The sequence below is a fragment of the Halichoerus grypus genome, chromosome 2 (assembly GCF_964656455.1).
Source record: "Halichoerus grypus chromosome 2, mHalGry1.hap1.1, whole genome shotgun sequence".
Lineage (NCBI taxonomy): Eukaryota > Metazoa > Chordata > Mammalia > Carnivora > Phocidae > Halichoerus > Halichoerus grypus.
This window is the reverse complement of record NC_135713.1, coordinates 42,067,971-42,093,647: the sequence shown is the minus strand read 5'-3', so window position 1 is coordinate 42,093,647 and position 25,677 is coordinate 42,067,971. Positions and strand designations below refer to the sequence as shown.

Here is a 25,677-nt window from a genome sequence, read left to right as displayed (position 1 = left end):
GAGTCCTGCATGGCAAGGTACTATGGGTAGCTTCCATTCAACCGCCAGCAAGGACGTGAATGCCCTTCATTTAACAATCCTTGAGACAGTGAATTCTGCCAACAATCATGTAATTGAGCTTGGAAGTGGATCTTTCCTCATTTAAACCTTCAGATGAGACCCCAGCCTAGGCCAATACCTTGATTATAGATTTGTGGGAGACCATGAAGCAGAGGACCCAGATAATCCATGTCCAGATTCCTGACACAAAGAGACAATAAATGCGTGTTGTTTTAAGTCACTTAGTTTTGGGATAGGTTGCTACATTTCAGTAGATAACTAACAGCACTCTTTATAGGTAATATTTTGATGGTTTATTCTTCCATTATTTGCTTTTTATTTTTCAGATACACACACACACACACACACACATGCATACAGTTGGTCTTCATTATTCACAGATTCCATATCTGCAAATTCACCTAACCTAATTGCTAAAATTGACATAACCCCCTGATCAGTGTGGTGCTTTTGCAGTCATAAGACATGCACAGAACAGTGAAACATTTGAGTTGCCTCATGCACACATTTCTATGTGAGGTTGAACTGAGGTGATGCTCTTCCTCTTATTACAGCTTTCAAGAGGATGGAGACAGCAGGGGCAGTGCTCCTGGCAGAAACTCCAGCTCTGGGGCCACTCTGTTATAGTTTGAATCTAACTCTGGCACCTGTTAGTGTAGTGACCTCAGGTAAGTCACTTAATGCTTCTGAACTTCATTTTCTCTTTTGTAAAATAAAGAAAGTAGAATCTCCTAGGATAAGTTGATTTTAAGATTGTTATAAAAGTTGTACAAGTTGTAAAATTCACGAAGTTGCAATATAAGATTATAATACCTGTAATACATATGTATTGTGTGTATGTGTCTTATGTATCTGTATATGTATAAGTATATATATTTATATATTTCCCCTAGGAGCAATGTTTCAGCGTTCACTAATTCTGTTTGCAGCAACCTTATATAGAACATAACTATAATGAATAATGGGACTTTACTGTATATATATTCATTCATTTTCATATTTTATAAAACTAAGTAGTAATAAACCATCTTCATTTTTCCCCATAACATTATATCCTGAATCTCACTCCATATAGTTACATAGAGATTTTTCTGTCTCTCTTACTGATGAACAGTACTGTTTTATGTGTATACGATAATTTATACAACCAGACCTCTGTTAGTAGATGTTTGTCTTTTTTTTTTTTTTTTAAGATTTTATTTATTTATTTGACAGAGAGAGAAACACAGTGAGAGAAGGAACACAAGCAGGGGGAGTGGGAGAGGGAGAAAAGCAGGCTTCCCGCCGAGCAGGGAGCCCGATGCGGGGTTCGATCCCAGGACCCTGGGAACACGACCTGAGCTGAAGGCAGACGCTTAACAACTGAGCCACCCAGGCATCCAGATGTTTGTCTTTTTTTTTTTTTTTAAGATTTTTTATTTATTTATTCATTCGAGACACAGAGATACAGAGAGAGAGAGAGAGAGAGAGCATGAGCATGGGGAGAGGCAGAGGGAGGGGGAGAAGCAGGCTCCCCGCGGAGCAGGGAGCCTGATGCAGGACTCAATCCCAGGACCCTGGGATCATGACCTGAGCCGAAGGCAGACGCTTAACCATCTGAGCCACCCAGGCGCCCAGATGTTTGTCTTTTGATATCAAAAAAATAATACTAAATTGTAATGAATAATCTTTCTTTTGACCATTTTTTTGGTCCTTTTTTTTTGCCAATGCATCTTTGAAATATATTCTTGGAAGTGGAGTTTCTGAATCAAAGGGTGAAAGTTATGACAATAACTTTTGACCGTCCTCCCCTTAAGAGGTGGGGCTCAATTCCCATTTGATTGTCAGTGGGCAGGCCTTCCTGAATCATTTTTAGCAAACAAAAGAAAGAAGAATGAGATATCACTTCTAATTTAGGTTATAAAAAGACTGTGGCTTCTATCTTATGTGCCCTTGCTCGTGCGCTCTCTCTCTCCTTTGACTCATTTGGGCTTGGTAGAAGCCAGCTATCACATTATGAGGCAGGCTTGAGGAGAGGGAAGACCACTACCATGTCAGGATAATCAAGTGGCCTGTAGAAAGGTCCACATAGTAAGGAATGGAGCTTGGAAAATGATATTCTGAGATGTATCATCAGCCATTTGATTGAATCTGAAAGCATATCCTTCTCCATTTGAGTCTTGAAATAACTGCAGCCCTGACCAACAGCTTGACTGCAAATCCATGAGACTAAATCTGAACCATCCAGCTAAGCCATTCCCAGATTGATTCACAGAAATATTTGACAATAAACATTTGTAGTTTCAAAGTGCTAAGTTTCAGGTAATTGATTACACAGCAAAAGATAACTAATACATGTATTTTTGCTAGCTATTGCTAAACCACCTATACAGGGGCTGTATCATTTTTTCTGTCCTACCAATAATACATGAGAATTCCTGATTCCCATGGCCTTATCAACACCATATATTTCCAAAATTAGAATTTTTTAAACAAGCAAATAAATGAGACAGTACCTTACTGCAGCTTTAATTTGTATTTATTTCATTATGAAGGAAGTCTTCTCCTTCAGTTTCTTGTTTAATGAGATACATTAGGGACAGCTTCTCATCACTCTTTGGATCAAGAGCTGCAGTTTTTACAATTCCTACAAGGCTCTCCATGGTTTCAGCCCCTTCCCATATCTACAACTTACACTGGCATCACTCCTTGAGGATTCTGAATTAATCATCACTGTACCCTTTGTGCCAAACACAGTGGCTACACCGTCTTAAGCCTGAGGCATGCAATAAATATTGATGTAACTGTGGGAGTTTAAATTGAAGGGAATGAGCACAACTGCCCACTTCTTACCCTCTTCTTTGTCTTCACCAAAAGTTAGGCCTCTCTCTTCCCTCAGGCACCTAAGCTTTGGCTCCTCCCCAAGTTTAAACAGAGACTAAACAAGTTGTATACGCAGAACATCCTCCCTAACAGCTTTTTCTCAGAATGTGAGGACCCCAGAAACATTTTAAAGTGCCCTGTTTTTGCCACATACACACTCCTACCTCTTCAAAGTTCCCGCTAACCCATCTTAACCCTATGTTAAAGAAAGGGCGGGGGCGGGGGGGGCTGGAGTGGGGGGGGCAGGGTCAGTTTGATTTTGAGATGCTTGCAGATTTCTGAGATTGAAGTGTTCTCCCATCTTTCTTTCTTTTTTTTTTTTTTTTTTAAGATTTTATTTATTTATTTGAGAGAGAGAGAGCACAGAGGGAAAGAGGGAGAAGCAGACTCCCCGCTCAGCAGGGAGTCCCATGCAGGACCCTGAGATCATGACCTGAGCCCAAGGCAGACGCTTAACCAACTGAGCCTCCCAGATGCCCCTGCAATCATCTTTCTGAATAAAATCTCTCCCTAAGTCCAGATTTGTTCTTACTTGACATGAGAACTATAAGTGCTCAATGTAAAATTACTGCTCATTTAATTACATAAGCCAAAAATAATGTCTCCTTTGAAAACCATGATTCAAAATCGGATCTATTTAAGCACATGAAACATGTTAACACACATATAACACACACACATATTCATTTATATCTTATAAATATATAAAAGCCTGGCGTATGATCTAATGGTTATGGTAAGTGGTGTAGGTTTTTTCACGTGATACTTTCCTGAAATCTAACCTCCTCGCTGGCTTCCTCTCCATTTTTTTCTTGTTTTTCAGTCTCCCCTTTCTCTGTCTCAATCTCCCTCTCTCTCTGAGTCTCCCGCGTTGTGTCCTTTAGCGTCCCACTTCTGTCCCTCTGCGCCCCGTTTTCTGCCCTTCAGGCTCCCACCGCTGCCTACACAGGCCTCTCCTTTGCCCCGTTATCGCGGCCCCTACTTTCTCCGTCTCAACGTCATCGCTCTGGGCCTCAGTCTCCTCCCCGTCTCTCAGTTTTCCTTTCTTCTTCAGTCCGCCCCTGCAACTCCCTCCAACATTAGTAATTTCCCCTAGAGAATTCCTTATAATCGCTTTTAGTTTAAAGTTCATTTCTGCTGTGCATCCCTTTCCTCCACCCACCACCACTTTGGCCCCTCTTTCCCACAGCCGCAGCTCCACGGACGGGACTGTACCATTTCACGTTTCACCCCTCTCATCAAGTAGAATCTCCCGGTGTAGGGCTGTACCATTTACAAACATGTTTAAGTAGTGTCGTCAATGAGAGTATTTTAACATTCCAAATTCCTTCTCTTTCACCAAATGCAATCTTTTACTAGAAGTCGTATCACTCAAACTTCTTCCCCAATCCTCCTGTAAAAGCTCTCTGCAAAACCTCGTGCCTCACTGGTTTTAAAGTCCTCCTTTCTGTCATCTTGCCCCCTCCCCTCGCTGCCGCGGTGGCACAGTCCAAACTCAGGAATAAATCGAATTCCTCCGCATGTACGGATCTGACCGGACTCTCAATATGGCGGCTCCCACAACGAGATACACCGCCTGGGAGCCGCCATCTTGCCTCTTGAACAAAGCCGCCGAGGATGCAGAGTGGGCCAAACCGCCCAGTACGGAACAGCGCAGGCTCAGGAGCCCCGCGCTGCACTCTCCCAGACAGGAAGCGGGAGAGTTCGCCAGTATGGCTGTGACAGCCGTCCCGGCTAAAGCGGTGATGGGCGTTTCGGGACCGGATAACAGAGCCGCAAGTCGGAAGGCGGCTGTGTGCGGTGAGTCCGTTAGATTGGTAACAGGAGGGAAGGGGTCTTTGAGGGTCAGTGATTGGAGGTTTATGACGTCAGGGGTGAGGAGGTTTGTGGGATTAGTGTTGGGTTTATTTGGGAGTCAGGGTTGGAGTGAGGTATGAGGTTAGTAATTGGGGCATGATGTGTCAGTGATGGGGTTGCCTGTGGGATCAGAAATGGCGTGTAGGGGCCTGACTGGGGTCAGTGATTTAGGGGACTCTGGAGAATCAGTGACTGGGGAGGAGGCTTGGACTAAATGACCGGGACATCCATGTCGTGGTCAGTGATATGATGGTCATGGGGGAGTTCTGTGTGTCATCGCTAGGCCCGAGGATTCAGAAATTTGGAGGGAGCAATAATGGGATCAGGCAGTCATGATGATCAGCCCCAATTTACTGGGAAAGACTTTTACCTACATTTAAAATTTACACAGGTTTTAGGCAACCCTTGAGTTCTTAAAGTTAGACCCCCTTCTCAGTTCACCATTGCACCCTGAGCCTGGTGCCTCCCCACCCCCCATGATCATTTTAAAACAAGACCGAACAAATAAAAAAGGATGGATTATTACCAAAAGTGTGACTTTCTGCCTTTTTCTAAGCTTATTGAAATAATTTTATATTTTATTCAAGAAACACTGAGCACCCGTCGGGTACCCAGACATGAGCATTACTATTTTGGTTGTTTCCTTCCAGATCAGTTTTGACAACGCCTGGAATACTCCATATAAAACAGTCTCCGTGTCATGGGAGCATTCAGTTCCTCTGAACCAGTTCAGTCTTGTCTGCATGACTCCTCCTGGGACTGAGAAAAATTGACCAGGTATATACCTTCCTGCATTGTAGTATATTCTCTTGTACGAGTGCTTCCAACCTATCACCATTTTTATACACAGATGACTGCACTGTTGAAAATCTGCAATTATAGTTTAAACAGAAAACATCTTAAAATTAACATTTTGGTCCATGAATATTGATTGGCAGGAGAATTTGCTGAGTTGACGGAAAATATAAACGCTCTCTTGGGAGATTATTGGAATTCAGCTACTGATTCTTTCTGGGGAATAAGGGAATACATTTCTCAGTTTTCCATTTGGTCATGGCCATTCTTAGTGCTAGGGAAGTCCATCTGCAGTTAATCTTTATATAAATCTATTCATGTTTATTGCCTTATAAAAATATTCTACAAATAGAATTACTGGTTCATAGGGGAACAATAAGCTCTTAGTGAGTCAATATGAAACATATCTATACAATTAAATCACCTTGACCAAGTTCTGTATCATCATAGTGTAGTCACAAGAGGACTTCCTTCACCTAGTGCTTCCTGACCCTTCTGCAAGGACCAAACAGCCTTATCCCTGGTTGTCCCATCATCCACCTGACGTCTAGTGGTGAATGTTTCTGGATTGGTGAATGTGGAAGCTGCAGACTGGGTCTGGTCTGTGAAAATGTCCTTCTGATCACCAGTTTTGCTCTTTCAGGCTTCTGCCCTGTTGGAAGAGAGCAGAAAATGATGAAGTCCCAGGTGAGTTGCTTTTACTTTTAATTTTTAAAATTTCCTCTTTCATTTTCTGTCCAGTCAAATGGGGAAGTACAGATAGCTAAAATTTGGAGTAGGGAAAAGGTAACCAAAATAAAGATCAAGACCTAGAAAGAGTTCTAGGTAACATGTGGATAACCTGGCCTGAAAACATTTTTAAAAACGGATGTACCAATTTTTCTGATCTTCTTGCAAACATTATCAGTTACGCAGTCCTCTAAAGAGAAAACAGATACATTTCTCATGGAAAGAAATTATTTCTTGCCATGTAAGACTAAAACAGATTTCCATTCTGGGTCTTTCTCTAGGTGGTGGAGTATACAGTGTTCTTACCAACACGCCTGTGGTAAATGCAACAGTAGATTTCTTATAGCTGTATCATAAAATGATCTCTTTTAGAGGGAAGGTATCATAATGTCATAGCTAAACGCCTTGAACCTTATTCTTCAGAGCTGGGCGCATCCAACTACCGCCTGTAGGCCAAATCCAGTTGTCTGTTTTTATGAACAGTTTATTGGCAGCGCAGCCGAACTGTTTGTTCATGTATTGTTGTCTATGGCTGTTTTCCTGCCACAATGGCAGTGTTGGGTAAGTCAACAGAGACCGTATGGCCTGCAATGCTGAAAGTACAAACTTTACAGGAAAAGTTTGTTAGGTTTCTGGTTTAGAGGGCCTAATTGATTACAGAGGCTTCCTATTGTCCAGTTTTATCTACTGATAAAATCTATAACACAGGATAGGTACATTTTGAATGGTCTTCCAAAATCTATTTTCTTCCCAAAGGGCAGTTCTTAAATTATAATTATCTGGCAAAGCTTTGTAGAGCACAGGCCCCTGATGTTCCATACCCTTCGTTTGATTTCAGGTTATGTAGGATCACTGTCCAACTCAAGGCGAGTTCCTTCTCTGCGCTTCCATTTTTAACAGTCTACATTACTTTTTCTCCCTGCCAACATTGGCTATATACATGGTATATAAGTTTTAAACTATATAAACGATAAAAATTTAAAAACTGAGACTCATTTTAACTTAAACTGTCTTCCTCCTGAGATTATCAGTGTTCACCATTTGTTTGTAATCTTCCAAACCTTTTCAATATGAGTATAACTGATTAAGTGTGTACATGTGAAAGTACAGATGTATAAGAGTGTCTCTTTATTGTGTTTTTCTTTTGGAAAAATAATGTTACGTAAATATTCTGTGCTGCAACTTTTTTTTTTTTTAGATTTTATTTGTTTATTTGCTAGAGAGAGAGAGAGAGTGACAGTACAAGCAGGGGGGGTGGCAGGTAGAGGGAGAAGCAGGCTCCCTGCCGAGCAAGGAGCCCGATGTGGGACTTGATCCCAGGACCCTGGGATCATGACCTGAGCCGAAGGCAGACGCTTAACCGACTGAGACACCCAGGCATCCCTGCAACTTGTTTTTTAATTTTACTGTCCCATGTAAAGATTTTTGACTATCTTCCCGTGCCAGTACCTAGATTTCTTTATTATCTTGGCAGATGCATAATATTTCTTTGCAACCTGGTTGACCTGGGACTTATCTTTCTTATCTTTATAATGGAGATTAGAATCCTCATAGGGTTGTTGTGAGAGTTAAGCGAATAAAAACCATGCCTGGAACTGTATCTGGGGATGGTTTGTTCTGTATTAAGTGTTAGTTGTTGTTATTGTTACTATTATTATTATATCATCATCACTGTTAATTGTCAAATCTAGAAATCTCATGTGTATTTTACAGTAGAGCTTAACAAGTGAGTTCTATTGTGAAAAGATGGGGTCGTTTTCTTCTGGATGTCAGTAGCTTTGGAGTTGTGCTGTCCAGCACGGAGCCACCAGCCACATGTGATTACTAAACATTTGAAATCGGTTAGTCTGAATTGAGATGTGCTGTAAGTGTAAAATACATACTGAGTTTAGAAGATATAGTTCCAAAAAGCTCACTAATAATTTTTAAAGACTGGTTACACTTTGAAATGATATTTTGGATGAATTGGGATATATATATTTGAAAATTAGTTTTTGATTATGGCTACTGGAAAATTTTAAATTACCTATCTGGTTAGTCTTATATTTCTGTTAGAGCAGCTTTAGAGAAGGAAAATGGATTTTTTATTAGCTTAATAAATCCAACTACCAGGGCTAATTAACTGATTATATGCCTCTTCCTGTAAGAAGAGGGATTTGTATTTTTTCCATAGTGTCCAGAAGTGAAGTCATGTTTGCACACATGTCTATTCTTACTTTCTCTTTCTAACACCTGCTCTCCATCTCTTCCATTCTCCCAGTCACCCAAGCCACAAAAAAGTGTAGATGATAAAAGTACAATTTCCCACTGATTATGTACTGTATTTTTCTCACAATTAACAAAATCTATACATACTTAGTATATTGAAGCATTTGAGTATATATTTTTTTAAGATTTTATTTATTTGAGAGAGAGAGCATGCACAAGTGTGGGGGGGAGCAGAGGGAGAGGGAGCAGGAGAAGCAGACTCCCCGCTGAGCAGGGAGCCCCATGCAGGGCTTCATCCCAGGACCCTGAGATCAGGACCTGAGCCAAAGGCAGACACTTAACCGACTGAGCCACCCAGGTACCCCGAAGTATTTGAGTATAATTAATAAAGCAAAATCCGAATGTTAGAATTACATCTATTAATCTTCCTGTCAGAATGGATTTTCTCTACATTCCACATTTATTTTTTTTTCTCATGTCACTGTTATTCAGATCAAAAGAATATAACTGCTTAATGCACAAAACTATTTTTAATTAAATGTGAACTTGATTTTATTCTCTATAATCATCCTTCATTCCTTTTTAGCAAACATTTGTTGAGTACCTAATGTGTGTCATATGCACTGGCTGGCTGTGGAGTATCTCAAGATTTAGGTATGTTTTTTTTCTGGGAGGAATGCAGAGAAAAATTAGGTAAACAGATATGGAAACCAGCATAACAAATAAAAGCTCTGTAAGAGGCATGGGAGCAAAGAACTGTTAAAGCAGAGATGGGGAGCAACTTAGAAAGCAACTTAGAAAGAACCAGCTTTCTAAGGAAGTAGAAAATAGGCTCAAAGGATTATTAAATCATGAGGGAAGTAGGATAAAGATGGGAAGTATTTGCAAAAGTAGAAAGAGCAGAGTGGTTTTAGGAAGGCTGAGAATTTGAAGAAAACTAAAATATAGGGTGTTTCACGGGAAGTTTGACTAAGGGTGTTATTAAAACAGTAAGATGCAAAAGATCTTGTTTACAATATCAAGGAGACAGTGTGGAGTGCAGGGGTCAAGAACTCAAGCTATCCATTCAGAATACATGCTTTTAAATCTGCGAGTTAATCATATATTCAATGTATAACCTCTGGCAAGTAGTTACTTAACCACTGTAATCCTCGGTTTTCTCATAAGTAAAATGAGGAGATTAATGAGGCTGTTTAAGGGACAAACTAAATGCCTGGCAGCTTGATGGTGTGAATGTGGATGAGAGGCACCTTAAGACTGAGATCACTTAGATGAGACTGACTGTATATGCAATATACAAAATTGTATATTAGGGTCCACCCTAATGACCTCATAGAATTACCTCTGCAATGACCCTGTTCCCAAATAAAGTCACATTCTGAGAAATTGGTGGTTAGTACTTTAACATATGAATTTTAAAGGGCTACAGCTCTACCTTGAACATATGGATTCGACATTATTCTTTTCCTGTTGGCTAACCAGTTGTTTCAATATTATTCTTTGAGTAATCTGTCTTCCTCTCAGTTATTTGAATGCTGCCCTTATCATTTATTAAATTACCATTTTCATCAAGTAGGCCTTTTGATTTACCTCTTCTGTTTTCCTGATCTGTTTCTGGCTCTTCTTGTAAAGACAGGATTTTGTATTGTTTCTGCCAAATACCATGATATGATATAAAAGTAGGTGTAGTACAATTTTGTATACTGCAATAGAAATGATGAGAATGATCACTTCAGATTGAACAGGAATATACTGTTACAGGGCTTAGTATCATTCAAGGATGTGGCTGTGGATTTTACCCAAGAGGAGTGGCAGCAACTGGACCCTGCTCAGAGGACCCTGTACAGGGATGTGATGCTGGAGAACTTCAGCCACCTGGTCTCAATGGGTAAGGATGGCTTTCCTGCATAACTCAGACTTGTCCATCCAAGTTCCTTTCCTTATCAGGTGCTATGGTTGGTAGTTCCTGACATATATAATGACTTTTATGATCTTCAGACCTTCCCAAATGGAGGTCATTGTTTTTGCTGAGGGCCACCTGGATTGCTTCTTGTAGCCCTCCTGAAACTACACCTTCACTTTTTCCTTCACTGCAGTCAATCCCAATTCCTGTGATTTCCATTTAATAGGATATCCAGTTTCCAAACCAGATGTCATCTCTAAGTTGGAGCAAGGAGAAGATCCATGGATCATAAAGAGAGACATACCAAATTGGATCTTACCAGATGAAAATCAGGCAGATGGGAGACAAGGGAAGTAAAATATCAGTTTGTTTTCTTAATTGATGCCTGAGGTTTATGTTCTGTCCTTACTGAAATCTCTTATTCTTTGTCCCTGTGCTGAGAATTTAGTAGGCATTCAACAAATAATTAAATAGTTGTAAGCTTTTAGAAGGGGGAGCTATTTCTTACTGATCTTCTTTCTCTCTGCATATATGTATATTTTTAACACCTTTTATGAGAGGCAATAGAAAGGCAAATTCCTCCCAAGAACATAGGTTGTACTTCAGATGGTAAGACCTCCAGGTACATGGCTCTACACAATTATATGTCAAATATAGTTACTGTTTTAAAAGTTCAGAGAAAATGAGAGTCTAAAGATACAACAATTCAAAAGGCGTTTTTCAGAGCATGCAGCTGTAGCTGCTTTGAAAGATACATAAAGTGTTGATGATGCTGAAGGAGGAGGCTAAAGGCAGACTGGTGGGGAGAGAGTATATGAATAAAACCTTGAAGTTAGAGAATTAAGGCTTTTCTGGGAGAACTTTGCTAGTTTTACTTGGGACATATAGGAGGTATTAATGACAAGTAGTGGAATATAAGCTTGGGTTTTAGGTGTGAATCTGATACTGAATCCATAGCAGGATCTTGGACTTTTCTGTTGTTTGTGTTAGTTTTTAATTAGGAAAGTAGACTGAGGAGAGTTAAAGTATTTTGAGTGCAGAGGGACCTTGTTTCTGTGGCTAGCGGTGGCAGGATAATAGTAGTTAAGTATATATATAGGAAATGGTTTGTAAGATAAATGAATTCAAAAGGTGAAAAAGGTTTCCATTCAGAAAGCAGGGAAAATGGAAAGATTCTAGAAGAATAATCCAAGATTCAGAGTGATAATAATGCAGATACTTTTCTGTCTCCGTCAGTTCTCATTTTTTCCATGAATTTTTCTCTTTAACATCCTTTTCCATCCATTCATCTGATCATACTCTGTGCTGTACTGGCCTACGAGATGGCTTGTCCCCATCCCTGTGTTCTGAGTTCATCAACTACATTGAATAATCATTTGTTCTGTTCTTCTGCATTCTGTTAATTGTTCTTTACAGTTGTTTTATTTTATCTTTCTTTCTTTTAGACAGGAAAAGTAACCTTGACAACCCCAAATCATGTATTTTGGGGTCTGTTTCCTTCCGTAATAATATCCTGAAAGGAGTCGCAAAGGATGGTTCATTGTACTCCATCTTAAAAGTCTGTCAAGATGGTGGCCAGCTACAGAGATGTCAGGAAAACCAAGACAAGCTTTTCAGGCAAGTAACAGTCATTGACAACAAAACAGTGACTGTGGAGTCAGGCCATAAATATAATGCGTTGGGAAAAATATTTCACAATTGCATAGAGCCAGATACTTTAAAACAAAGATCCCATAACTATGATGTATTTAAAAAGAACTTGAAATATAATATTGACCTACGTAGTTGTAATAAGAGCAATTCAAGAAAAAGCCCTGATGAGAGTTTTGGATGTGGAAAATCATCTAGCCATGGTGCATCTGATTCTAATCTTGAGAAAATTCACAATGGAGTAATGCCCTGTAATAATAATCAGTGTGGAAACATTTTTAGTAGTAAACAATCACTTATTCAGTATCAGAATGTTGAAACTAAGGAGAAAACCTGTGTATGTATTACGTGTGGAAAAGCCTTTGCTAAGAAGTCACAGCTCATTGTACATCAACGAATTCATACTGGAAAGAAACCATATGATTGTGGTGCATGTGGGAAAGCCTTCAGTGAGAAGTTTCATCTCATCGTACATCAGAGAACTCATACTGGGGAGAAACCTTATGAATGTTCTGAATGTGGAAAAGCCTTCTCTCAAAAATCTTCCCTCATTATACATCAGAGAGTTCACACTGGGGAAAAACCATATGAGTGCAGTGAATGTGGGAAAGCCTTCTCCCAGAAATCACCCCTCATTATACATCAGAGAATTCACACTGGAGAGAAACCTTATGAATGTAGAGAGTGTGGGAAGGCCTTCTCCCAGAAGTCACAGCTGATTATACATCATAGAGCTCATACTGGAGAGAAGCCATATGAATGTACTGAATGTGGGAAAGCCTTCTGTGAGAAGTCCCACCTCATTATACATAAAAGAATTCACACTGGGGAGAAACCGTACAAATGTGCTCAATGTGAGGAAGCCTTCAGCAGGAAGACAGAACTCATTACACATCAGTTAATTCATACTGGGGAGAAACCTTATGAATGTACTGAATGTGGGAAGACCTTCTCCCGGAAGTCACAGCTCATCATACATCAGAGAACGCATACTGGAGAGAAACCCTATAAATGCAGTGAATGCGGAAAAGCCTTCTGTCAGAAATCACATCTCATTGGACATCAGAGAATTCATACAGGAGAAAAACCTTATATATGCAGTGAATGTGGGAAAGCCTTCTCTCAGAAGTCCCACCTCCCAGGGCATCAGCGCATTCATACAGGAGAGAAACCTTACGTATGTGCTGAATGTGGAAAGGCCTTTTCCCAGAAGTCAGACCTTGTTTTACATCAGAGAATTCATACTGGGGAGAGACCCTATCGGTGTGCTGTATGTGGGAAAGCATTCATTCAAAAGTCACAACTCACTGTACACCAGAGAATTCATAACAGTGGTAAAATCATAACTGAACACAGAAAGCCTTCTGAGTATTAGCTCAAGCCTTAATAAATACTAGGAGCCTGACTGATTTGATATTTATGGGACATCTTTATAGATAAAATTTTACAAGAGAATTCGTGTCTGTAGTGTGGTGATACCTAGCTCAGCAAAGATGATGGAAAATAATCATAAATGAAGAACATTTCCAACACGGTGTATAAAACTTTTAAAGTTATGGTCAGTAGAACAAATTATGTATATAGAATATTGTCAAGTTACATATTCTTTATTATACTACATTAACAATAACCAGACATTGTGAAATTGCTAATATTAGCTTGACATAATTTTGGCCATACAGTAATTCCCAATAAAGGACATGAGGAAAGCTTGAGTAAAAAGAAAAAGAAAGAAAATCAACTCCTAGAAACTACATTATAAGGAGGGGCTTAGCATGACCCCTAAAGATACATGTAAAATTCTTGTACAAAGATGGAAAGATAGGTGGATCAGATTCAATACAGGTGATGTTTATGCATTTTCCCATCTCAAGCATATAAGTTGACCTGTCTCTCTGGAAGGATCCTGGACCTTGAAATCAATGCACCTTGACCAGATCTCCCATTTATTCTTCCTCACTGAGAGTTTGGTATTGTGGAAATGCTTTGGTACTGAGCCAGATGGTCTTGTGTTTTAATCCTGGCTCAGCCACTCACAGATTGTGTGACTTCAAGCAAGCCTGCTTAACCCATCTGAATATTTTCTTTTATCATTAAAAAAATGTAGAGCACATTTTCAGTTTATATTAGTTCTTTTTATCTTTCTCTTTATCCTCCCGCAACTGGATGCTAAGACTAATGTGTAAAAACTACATCTAAACTTGCTTTGCATTCCAGACACTCTGCTTTTGATATCCCATTCCCATGCCTGTTCATTTTACTGTCTTTGACCCTGGTAGCCTTGATTCTTGGTATGTTAAAGTGACATTTTATTATGCTTTTATTATTTTTTACATACATTTATATAAACTGGTGATTACACATAAAGACCCTGTCTAATGTCTCTCCAGTTCTTTTCTGACTCCCGCCCTCCGCACAACTGTTTTCCCTGGGAACAAAGGACACTTGCAGAGCAAAACTCTTGGGATGAGAAATTATGCCTGCCACAGATTTGAGAACTTGGTATCTCTAAAATATCTCTTGCTCTCTTTCCTGTGGTTCTGCCTATTCCTCCATGAGCACCCTTGTTTGTGGTGCCCGCAGAAGGGCAATACTTGGCAAGAATGAGGGTGTCTGTATACTTATGTTCACGTAGTTCTTCATATAGTTCCCACTTGATTCCTTCACATTTCCTGCCCACCTGATCCTCTTCCTGAAGGGCTGAACTGTCTCTTATGAAAAGATGGGGACCCTCTGGGTAAGAACCTCTGCAGGGGAGAGGGCACGCCCAACAGGGATGTGGGAAATTCCTAGTTTGTGTGGATAAATTCTTGACTTCATTATGAACAGTGAGCTGAGAACACTGACATCAGATATAAATTGCCCATTCAGACCTGGGAAAGAAGGCCTAGGAGTACAGATTTTGGGTTGAGCTACTCTGACATTTTCTCATGGAAGATGTCTCAACTGATCCTTATGAAGGCATGAGAAGGACCAAAAAATAAATAAATAAAATAAAATAATTTTGTGAACACACAAATTAGTGAAGAGTGAGTTCTATAGAGTGACAGCTATGGAACTAATGTAGATATAACAAAGATTCATAATTCCTACTTTACAGGCCTCCCATTTGGTTTCCCACGGTCACAAACCTCCAGCCAACCTTGTTGATCTGATGATGGACTTCTATAAGCATCCCAATTTAGACTTAGCACCTACTAATTTAATACTTCACCACTTCTTTTTTGAGCCTTTTATTAGAGGAGCTAATCAGTGCAATGCAGCAAGAATAGGAAAATAGGCATAAGGATTAGAAAGGAAAAAGTAATATGGACATTGTTTGTAGATTATGCAATTGTGTATAAGAAAAGCAAAAATAGACTGATTAAATATTAGAAATAAAGGAGTTTAGTTGCTTTAGACAGTTTCAATATTGAAAAATAAACTAATTCTACTTGTGAGCAGCAGAGTGAATTTTTTTTTTTAAGATTTTATTTATTTATTTGACAGAGACACAGCGAGAGAGGGAACACAAGCAGTGGGGAGTGGGAGGGGAAGAAGCAGGCTTCCCATGGAGCAGGGAGCCAGATGCAGGGCTTGATCCCAGGACCCTGGGATCATGACCTGAGCCAAAGGCAGATGCTTAACAACTGAGCCACCCAGGTGCCCCGCAGCAGAGTGAAAATTTAAAGATACCATTTACATTAGCATCAAAAATAAGGACCACCTGAAATAAATCTAATCATGTAGTGTAGGACCACTATATAGAAAATTATAAAACATTACTGAATAAATTAAACAAGGCTTAAATAAATTGAGGGATTTATCAAGTTTTTTGGCTGAAAGACTCAATATTAAAGATGCCTATTTTCCCCCAAAGTGATTTATATATTGGGGAGATGAGGAAAGAAATTGAAATCCAAAGGAATAAGCCTATTCATAAATATAGAGTTAGCTTATTTTATTGAACAACAACAAAATACCATATAGCATGCAGGTAACCAGCAACTGGCTACAAATTTCTGTGAGGATTTTTAGCTCTATTATATGGCATTGAAGCTACGGTTGTTACGAATCATCCTACTGTTAGTAAATGGCATATACTCCATTTTTATCAGTAGTTAACTGAGCTTGCTCTGATGTCCTGTTACGCTTAATTCTGTATCAGGCTTATTCTGATCATCTATTCTTCATAATTTTAACAGTACCTCTTCCTATGGTTGCCCATAGCACTGGATGTAGCACATATGATTATTCATATCCTTTGGCATCCCTCAATAAAGATCAATTTCCCACAATATTCAATGCATTTCATATCAAAACCCCAGTAAGCTTTCTTTTTTTGGAAATTTTACAATTTAATTATAAAATCACATATGGAGATGTTAAAAGGCAAGAATAGCCAAGATACTTTTGAAGAGCAAACTTGGAGAATTTACCAAAGACTTCCCGGAAACTAATAATAAGACAATGTGGTATTGCACATGGGTAGTCAAATAGACCAATGGTAAGAGAATTCAGAAACAGACAGTTACCTGTAGATTCTTGAGTTATGACAAAGTTGGCAATGTAGAATAGCAGGAGAAAAGTAGTACTTCAGTAAATGTTTCTGGCTCAGTTATCCATACAGGTAAAACAAAAAATGAAAACTTAAATTACTGCATACTATTCACAAAATCGGTTCCACCTAAACCTGTAATAGAAGGAAAAGTATTACAACAAGTATAGATCAGGCAAGAAGAAAGCCTGAAAATATCTAAGCATCCAACTCAATAGGTTAGAATAAAAACATTGTGAAATACACTCCAAGAAAGTAAAAAAGAAAGTGATAAAAAGAAGATGAAAAATAGAGGGGGAAAAAAAACATAAAATAGGAACAACAAAACAACATTATTGATGAAAAAGATCATTAATCCCATGGCAATACAAAGAAAAAGAAGGCATAAGTATCTACAACAAGCAATGAAAGGAAACAGCATCACTTAAGAATCTAAAGATAATTAAAAGATCTTAAAAAGATTTGAATACAACTAAATAAAAGATAATGCCAATTTTACAATATCTATTCCAGAAAAGAGAAGAGCAAGGATCTTTGACATATTTTATGACCATGATGCTAAAGCCAGACAGAGACATAAGAAAAAACAGTTGGTGACCAATATTTCTCCTGAACATAGGCCATAGCCATCCTTAATATTTGCACATCAAATTTAGCAATATTTTAAAAGGAAAGTACATCATGGCCAAGTAGAGTTGAATTCAAGAATGCAAGATTGGTCCAATATATGAAGCCAATTGGTGTACTTCATCATATCAGCAGCCTAAAAAAATAAACATATGATCATTTCAATTGATGCAGGAAAATTATTTGACAAAAATTCCACACCTATTTAGAATAAAAACTAAGCAAACCAGAAATAAAGGACAGCTTCCTCCTATTGTTATAAGGCATCTGTAAAAAAATCTAGTCATCATATTTAATGGTGAAAGACTAAATGCTTGCCCCCAAGTTTTGTTTTTTTTTTTCTTCAAAAAGTCAAAGGTGTATGCTTTACTCTTCCTAGTGAACACTGTGCTAGTGATCTTAGTTAGCTACTGCAGTAGTGAAAACAAAAAGGGAAGGTGGTGGGTGGGGGTAGTGCATAGGTTTGGGAAAGGAAGAAATAAAATTGTCTCTATTTGCAGACAACATGGTCTTCTACACAGAAGATCTCAAAAACTACAGAGAACCTAATAGACTTAATAAGTGGCCTTTATGGGGAATTTAAGAAATGAGCAAAGGATAAAAAAAAAAAAAAGAGAGAGGCAAACTAAGAAACAGACTCTTAACTATAGAGAACAAGCTGAAAAAACAAATCCAAAGGGGAGGGGGGCAGAAATGGGTGAAATAGTGATGGGGATTAAGGAGTGCACTTGTGATGAGCACCAAGTGATGTATGGAAGTGTTGAATCACTATATTGTACACTTGAAACTAATATTACACTGTCTGTTGACTAACTGGAATTAGTAAAAAACTTTTTTAAAAGTGGCTCTTGCAAAATATCTAAATAAATGGAGAGATACATAGTGTTTATGGATGGAAAGATTCAATGTCAAGATATTAATTACCCCAAATTGATGTGTATATTCAATCTAATCACCCACAAAAAAATTCCAACAGGCATTTTTATAGAAATTGACAAGCTGATTCAAAAATTTATATGGAAATGCAAAAGACCTAGAATAAACAAAATACCTTTGGTGAAAAAAAGAAGGGGAAGAATCATATTACCTGATTTCAAGGCATATAAAGTTAGAGTAATCAAGGCTGTGGTATTGGTATAAGAATACCAATTGAACAAGATAGAGAGTCTAGAAACCAAACCATACATATATGGACAACAGATTTTCAACAAAGTTGTCAAGGTAACTCAGTTGACAAAAGGTAGTCTTTCCAACAAATAATGCTGGAACAATTGGAAATCCATATGCAAAAAAAAAAAAAAAAAACAAATAAAAAGAACTTTGATCCACAGTTCACACCATATATAAAAATCAACTTGAAATAGGTCATGGACATACATGTAAAAGTAAAAACTATAAAGTTCTGGAAGGAAACAGAAGATAACTGAGTTTTGTTATGCAAAGGTTTTTCAGGCAAGAAAAACACAGCATTAAGTTAAAAATTGATAAATTAGAGTTCATTATAATGATAAGTTATGTTCCTTGAAAGACACTGTTAAGAAAATGCCACAGTTATAACACTTCAGATTCATCCTGCATATTGCCTCTGCCAGACTTGGAGTCAGCCATTCCTCCAAAGAGCACTGGTTTCTCTTAGTGGGCAATGGTATTTGAAAACCCCAGTCTGGCTGCTTCAGGTGCTCCTACCCAATGGGGTGTCATTGAGTCTTGACCAACATCAGTGGACATGGCAAGGAATCACAACATACTGTTTTAAGTTATGAGCTTATACTGATCTATTCATATTTTTCATAAAACCCTGATATTTTACTAGTACTTCTTTCATCTTACACTGAAAATAATGGTTCCCAAACACATTAGCAGAATTACTTAATTATTTTATCTTACAATGTGCTTAAACATTTCAAATTTTCAACACTAATATTACTTTAACAATAAATGAACAAAAACATAACAGATGAACAAAATCTATTCTTATGTTGATACCTTAGTTATAATATTTTTCCATTTCAATGGCTATAAAAATTCAACCAAGTTAAAAATAATTTCATTAACAAGCTAAAAATGTGAACAGGATAGGTATTTAAGGAAGTAGAGTCACATATAAGATGGTCTATGAAAACTCAAATTCCCCCTTCTTACTACCCACAAAATTCTCTTTTTAAGTCATCTTTGCAGATGAATCATTGACATACTTCCCCACGTTGATGCTTAATTTCATATTCTATATGTCATTTTTGTTTTCTCATTGCCAGCTCTATGTCATTATGTTTACCTACCAGGCATAGCCAATGTCAACATCATTTCTATTGTGTAGTTATAACTAGGAATTTCATCTTCCTAGCGCCAGCGAAAGACTTGATGTTTAAATCCTTATCTGCATGGGGCGCCTGGGTGGCTCAGTCCTTAAGCGTCTGCCTTCCGCTCAGGTCATGATCCCAGGGTCCTGGGATCGAGCCCCGCATCGGGCTCCCTGCTCAGCCAGGAGCCTGCTTCTCCCTCTCACACTCCCCGTGCTTGTGTTCCCTCTCTCACTGTGTCCCTCTCTGTCAAATAAATAAATAAAAATCTTTAAAAATAAATAAATAAATAAGTAAATCCTTATCTGCAGTAGTGCCAGAAGAACCTACTCAATCATCTTAATGAGGAACTCCTGTGGTCCATCATGTTGTGATACAAATTGAAGATTCTACATTCTAATGACTTATACTTTAAATGGATTAAAGAGGTTCTGATACTTTCCTGCCACAAGGAAACAATGTATTTCTGAGTTGATAAGACTGAAAGGTCACAGAATTCTCTGGGAATTCATTCAGTTACTGTCCAGCACTTACTCGTGCGAATCTGGGTTTATGAGAGATCTCAGGTAATTCTTGAGATGGTTACCTGGGATTTTCTCCAGTTTCCTGAAGGACTATACCTCTTTCACACCATCAGGAGTTTCGTAACTTTGTGGATAATAGACTGCACACCCATCATGACTCACCTCTTCGCCACATCGATGCATGTCACCACACCCTCTTGGGATCTTTTCACTAGACTAAATAAGACAGCATCTTCATACAAAGACTGATATCAATATTTTTTTTTTTAAAGATTTTATTTATTTATTTGAGAGAGAGAATGAGAGAGAGCACATGAGAGGGGGGAGGTCAGAGGGAGAAGCAGACTCCCCGCTGAGCAGGGAGCCCGATGCGGGACTCGATCCCGGGACTCCAGGATCGTGACCTGAGCCGAAGGCAGTCGCTTAACCAACTGAGCCACCCAGGCGCCCCTGATATCAATATTTTAAAGCAGGGAAGCTGTTTTGAGGCACACATTTTTCTATCACCGAAACAAACCAAAAAAGTCTTTTTAATTCCTTTCCTTTATACCTAAAAGAAAATCAAAATATCCAACAAACAAAAGAGCTACTTAGTTTTAATTCATCAGAAATCGTAACTCAAGCCCAGGTATTCTGATTTCAGAGTCCACACTTAAAACCAGTGTCATGCTGCCCCTCCTGCTTTGCTCTCCCTTCTAAACTGTTCTTTGAGCTAGCTCATGATTTGTGATGCCTCTATATAGTTGCCTTCTATTTAGTCAACCTTCATTTTTGACAAAAAAAAAAAAATCTGCACTAAAAAAACTTTTTACATCACTATTTTAAACAATTCAAAATTTTATCTTAATCCTTAAGTTTGGGTGTTCAAAAGGACTTATCCTACATCCCGGCAACGAGTTGGTTGGGAACACATAAAACATGGAAATTGGGCTGGATTTTTAAATAAGCTAAGAGAACAAGTGCATAAAGAACATTGGGGAGGCCAGTGATGCTACATATTCAGTGAACCCCCTAAACTTGGGCTTCTAAGACTGGACCATCTAGAAATATAGTCCCTTGGGAGGTATGTCCTGATTGATATGATACTTTTTTTGTTGCAGGTGGTTCCAAAAAATTACCTGCAGACACTGGCTCTGGATTTTGTTGGGGTGACCAAGAGGAAGCCTGATCTGATGTCTCATATTGTTTTGGGATTCCTTATCTAAGGAAATCCTTGGTGAGCTCCTGGATATGGCTATTTGAAGAAGGTCACACCATCCATAATTATACCTGTGAAGCCAAGCCACTCATTGGAGGGACCATATGGTATATCTTTTTTCATGATAATGAATATATCGTAAGGCTTTCATACTATACATGAAGTGGTATATTATTTGCAGGTAGATTGGGACAAACTAAAAGTATGTAGTAGAAATGCTAAATAAACCACTAAAATAACAAAACAGTTGTAGCTAATAATCCAAAAACAGGATAAGAAGGAATCATAACAAATATACAATTAATCCAACTGCAAGCAGAAAAAGGGAAAAGATAACAAAGAATAGATAGGACAAATAGAAAACAAAATTGAGATGATAGGCTTAACCTAACAATATAAATGATCACATTAAACATAAATGATCTAAACACCAATTAAAAGAATAGGTTGTCATATTGGATAAAAAGGCACAGCCCAACTTTATGCTGCCTACAAGAAACACACTTTAAATATAAAGACACAAATAGGTTAAAAGAATGAAAACAGATATACTGGGCTAACACAAATTAAAAATTAAACTGAAGGAACTATATTAATATTAAATAAAATATATTTCAGAACTAAGAATAATTACAAGGAATAAAGAAAAACACTTCATAATGCTAAAGGGGTCAGTTTATTAAGAGGATGTAATACTAAAAGTTTATGCACCCAGTAGCTGAACTTCAAAATGTATGAAGCAAAAACTGATAGAACTGTAGGAAAACTAGACAAATTCACAATTGTAGTTGGAAATTTCAGTCCTCTCTCTTAATAATTAATTGAATAAGGACATAAGCAATCAGGTAGGATATAGTAGATAGACTTGAACATCATCACCACCAACCAACTTGACCAATTTAGCATTTGTAGAACATTCCACCCAAAGACAGGACACATTCCACCCAAAGAACATTCCACCCAAAGACAGGACACATTCTTTTTAAGTGCGTGCAAAACATTTACCAAGGAAGGTCATATTCAGGGGTCATAAAACAAGTCTCAATAAATTTAAAAGATCAAGTGTGGGGGCGCCTGGGTGGCTCAGTCGTTAAGCGTCTGCCTTCGGCTCAGGTCATGATCCCAGCGTCCTGGGATCGAGCCCCCGTTGGGCTCCCTGCTCAGTGGGAAGCCTGCTTCTCCCTCTCCCTCTCCCCCTGCTTGTGATCCTGCTCTCGCTGTGTCTCTCTCTGTCGGAAAAATAAATAAAATCTTTAAAAAAAAGATCAAGTGTGTTTTCTTTTTTTTTTTTTTTTAAGATTCTTATTTATTTGACAGAGAGAGACACAGTGAGAGAGGGAACACAAACAGGGGGAGTGGGAGAGGGAGAAGCAGGCTTCCCGCAGAGCAGGGAGCCCGATGCGGGGCTCGATCCCAGGGTCCTGGGATCATGACCTGAGCCGAAGGCAGATGCTTAACGACTGAGCCACCCAGGTGCCCCTCAAGTGTGTTTTCTAAGCACAACAGCATTAAGTTAGAAATCAGTAACAAAATATCTGGACAATCCCCCAATATTTGTAAACTAAATACATCCTTCAAAATAATCCACTGGTCGAAGAAAAACATCAAAAGGGAAATAAAATATGAACTGAATGAAAATGAAAATATAACATATCTAAATTTGTGGGATGCCTCTAAACCAGTACTTAGAGGGAAATATAAGGCATTAAATACCTTTATTGGAAAAGATGAAAGGCCATAAATCAATGACTCACTTTCCATGTTAGGAAACTAGAAAAAGGAAAAAAATGAAACCCATGGTAAACAGAAGAAAGGGAATAATCATTCAGAGAAGAAATCAAATAAAAAAAAATAAAGAAAATACAGTTGACCCTTAAACATTGTGGGGGTTATCAGGGGTGCCAATCCCCCATGCAATTGAAAATCTGCGTATAACTTTTGACTCCCCAAAAACTTAGCAACTAATGGCCTACTGTTGACTGAAAGCCTTACTGATAACATAGTCGATTAACACATATTTTTAATACATATTTTGTATGTTATATGTATTATATACTGTATTCTTCCAATAAAGTAAATTAGGGAAAAGAAAATATTATTAAGAAAATCATAAGGAACAGAAAATATAGAGCTGTGCTGAATTTATTGAAAAAAATATGTACACAAGTAGACCCACACAGTTCAAATCCATGTTGTTAAAGGATCACCTGTAAAGGAAAGCAAAAGCTGGCTTTTTGAGAAGATTGATGTGAGTCACAGTCTCATTAGAATAAAAGAGAGAGACAATCAGAATCAGAAATGAGAGAAATGGCTCATCTCTGAGTCCACTGCATTAAGCCCTCAGTTCCAAATCACAGGCTCTGCTTCCTAATCTACTGTGATTCTTTGACACTCAGTCTTGGTCCAGCTTCAGTAATGAATAGCTGTGGAGATAAAAGCCCAGTTTTGATCATGTCACTGCTCCAGAATGGTCAATGTCTTTCTAATTTTTTCAAAATAAAGTTCATTCTAATGTCTTTGTGTGGTAAAAAAAAAAAAGAGACAGAGAGAGAGAGAAATGACATAACTACAGGTTTTGCAGACATCCAAATAATAATAAGAAAATATTATGAACATCTTAATGCCAGGAAACTTGATTACTTAGATGAAACGGACAATTCCCTTGAAAGATCAAAATACAAAAATCAAATGTACATCTACATACTAACAACAATCAGAAACTGAAATTAAAAAACAATACTAATAATAGCATTAAAATATGAAATATGGATAAATCTAATAAAATATATGTAAAATCTGTACACTGAACATTGTAGAACGTTGCTGAGAGAAAGAAAAAGAACCAAAATAAATGGAAAAGGTATCTGGTTGGTTGGGCAGAAGACTCAATATCAATTCTCCCTAAATTGGTCTATACATTTGATATAATCTCTATCAAAATCTTAGCAGGCAATTTTTTTGTTTTTGTAGAATTTGATGGGCTGATTCTAAAATTCGTATGGAAATATGAAAAACCTAAAATAGCCAAAAAATTCTTGAGAAGGAAATATAAATTTGGAGAGCTTACTACACAATTTCAATACTTTCTGTAAAGTTACAAAGTTATAGTATGAAGATAGCATGGTACTAGTTTAAAGTTAGTGAGATATATATGACCCCATTTATATGAGGTCCTGAAATAGGCTAAGTTAATCTATTGTATAAGAAATCAGAATTGTACATCTGAAACTAATATAACACTGTATGTTAACCCTACTGAAATTTAAAAAAAAAAAAAAAGTGACAGCAGGGGTTACCTCAGTGAGTGGATTAACTGGGAAGGGACATGAAGGAAAATTTTCATTTGATGAAAATATTCTGTATTCTAATGTGGGTATGCATTTCTTAAAACTCATCAAACAACACCCTTAAATTTTTTGCACATCACTGTGTTGCTTATACCACAATGAAATGAACAAGACAACAAAAAAATCGCATTGTAGAGTTTAAAAAAATGTAGCTTTAGAAATGAAAAGTATTTCAGTAAGAGAACAGACTATGAAGGTGAAACCTATATTATATTTTTAAATAGTAGTTGATAATGTTCTGAGGTTCTGGTTTCTTGGAAAGGATCTTCATATTATTAATTATAGTTATAAATCAATGATATTATTTGGAAAACCTGCTTTAATATCTGTATTTGTTGGATAATTCCATAATTCCTCCTTTTTAGCATTTCCACTTTTGTATGTAAACTTACAGTCTCCTTTCCATTGGTTTGTAGCAGAGGTTTCTTCATCATATATGATTACAAAACAAGCCAAAAAAAAGGCTATGGTTGTGTCCTATCTTGAGAATTTCAGACCTTCCCAAGTAGGCTGGACTAGACCAGCACTCTCCACAGTGAGACGCACAAGCTTGAAACCTACGGCCAGTGGGCAGAAGTGTCTGTTCAGGGTGGAGGAAGAGGAAGACGATGAGGAGGACAAGAAACCCTTGTTCTCCACACAAGTGGTTTTATGCTGGAAGCCGTCTGTGATCACCGCCTGACGTCTAGGAAGAGTGCTCCTATCTTCAACCAGGCCTTTGAGGAAAGGGAATCTGATGATGGGTTTGACATGGAGGAGAATCTACCTCCCAGGCTGAGCAGGTTGAAAATGAATGTGGTTTCTCTGGGTACAATTCACAAATCTACTTGAAGGTGTCAAGAAGTGGTCCTCAGCACTTTCATTTTCTCAGGGATGTAGGGAGCATTGTAATCACTGAAAAAATATATATATATTTTTAAAAATTTTATTTTATTATGTTATGTTAGTCACCATACAATACATCATTAGTTTTTGATGTAGTGATCCACGATTCATTGTTTTCATATAACACCCAGTGCTCCATGCAGTACGTGCCCTCTTTAATACCCATCACAGGGCTAACCCATCCCCCCACTCCCC

General features: G+C 38.0%; 2 protein-coding genes across 2 annotated transcripts in view; both read left to right on the top strand.

Moving 5' to 3' along the window:
* The window catches only part of ZNF300 (zinc finger protein 300), a 52,426-nt gene extending 37,993 nt beyond the window's left edge, over nucleotides 1-14,433 (top strand). Inside the window, 1 exon segment of the mRNA XM_078066751.1 lies at nucleotides 12,291-14,433. Coding sequence (XP_077922877.1) covers nucleotides 12,291-13,439 — 1,149 coding nt within the window. The 3' untranslated portion in view covers nucleotides 13,440-14,433.
* Nucleotides 4,464-10,792, top strand: LOC118534655 (zinc finger protein 300). Its single transcript, XM_036090646.2, has 5 exons — nucleotides 4,464-4,722; nucleotides 5,430-5,556; nucleotides 6,218-6,261; nucleotides 10,273-10,399; nucleotides 10,641-10,792. The coding sequence occupies exons 3-5, from the start codon at nucleotides 6,247-6,249 to the stop codon at nucleotides 10,769-10,771; spliced, it is 273 nt and encodes a 90-aa protein (XP_035946539.2). The 5' UTR covers nucleotides 4,464-4,722; nucleotides 5,430-5,556; nucleotides 6,218-6,246; the 3' UTR covers nucleotides 10,772-10,792.
* Nucleotides 14,434-25,677: the final 11,244 nt, after the last annotated feature.

What these genes read in the sequence shown, in the direction of transcription:
- LOC118534655 (XM_036090646.2), top strand. An exon ending in CAGCCACCTGGTCTCAATGG is followed by an intron (nt 10,400 to 10,640) that starts GTAAGGATGGCT and finishes TCCATTTAATAG; the next exon opens with GATATCCAGTTTCCAAACCA.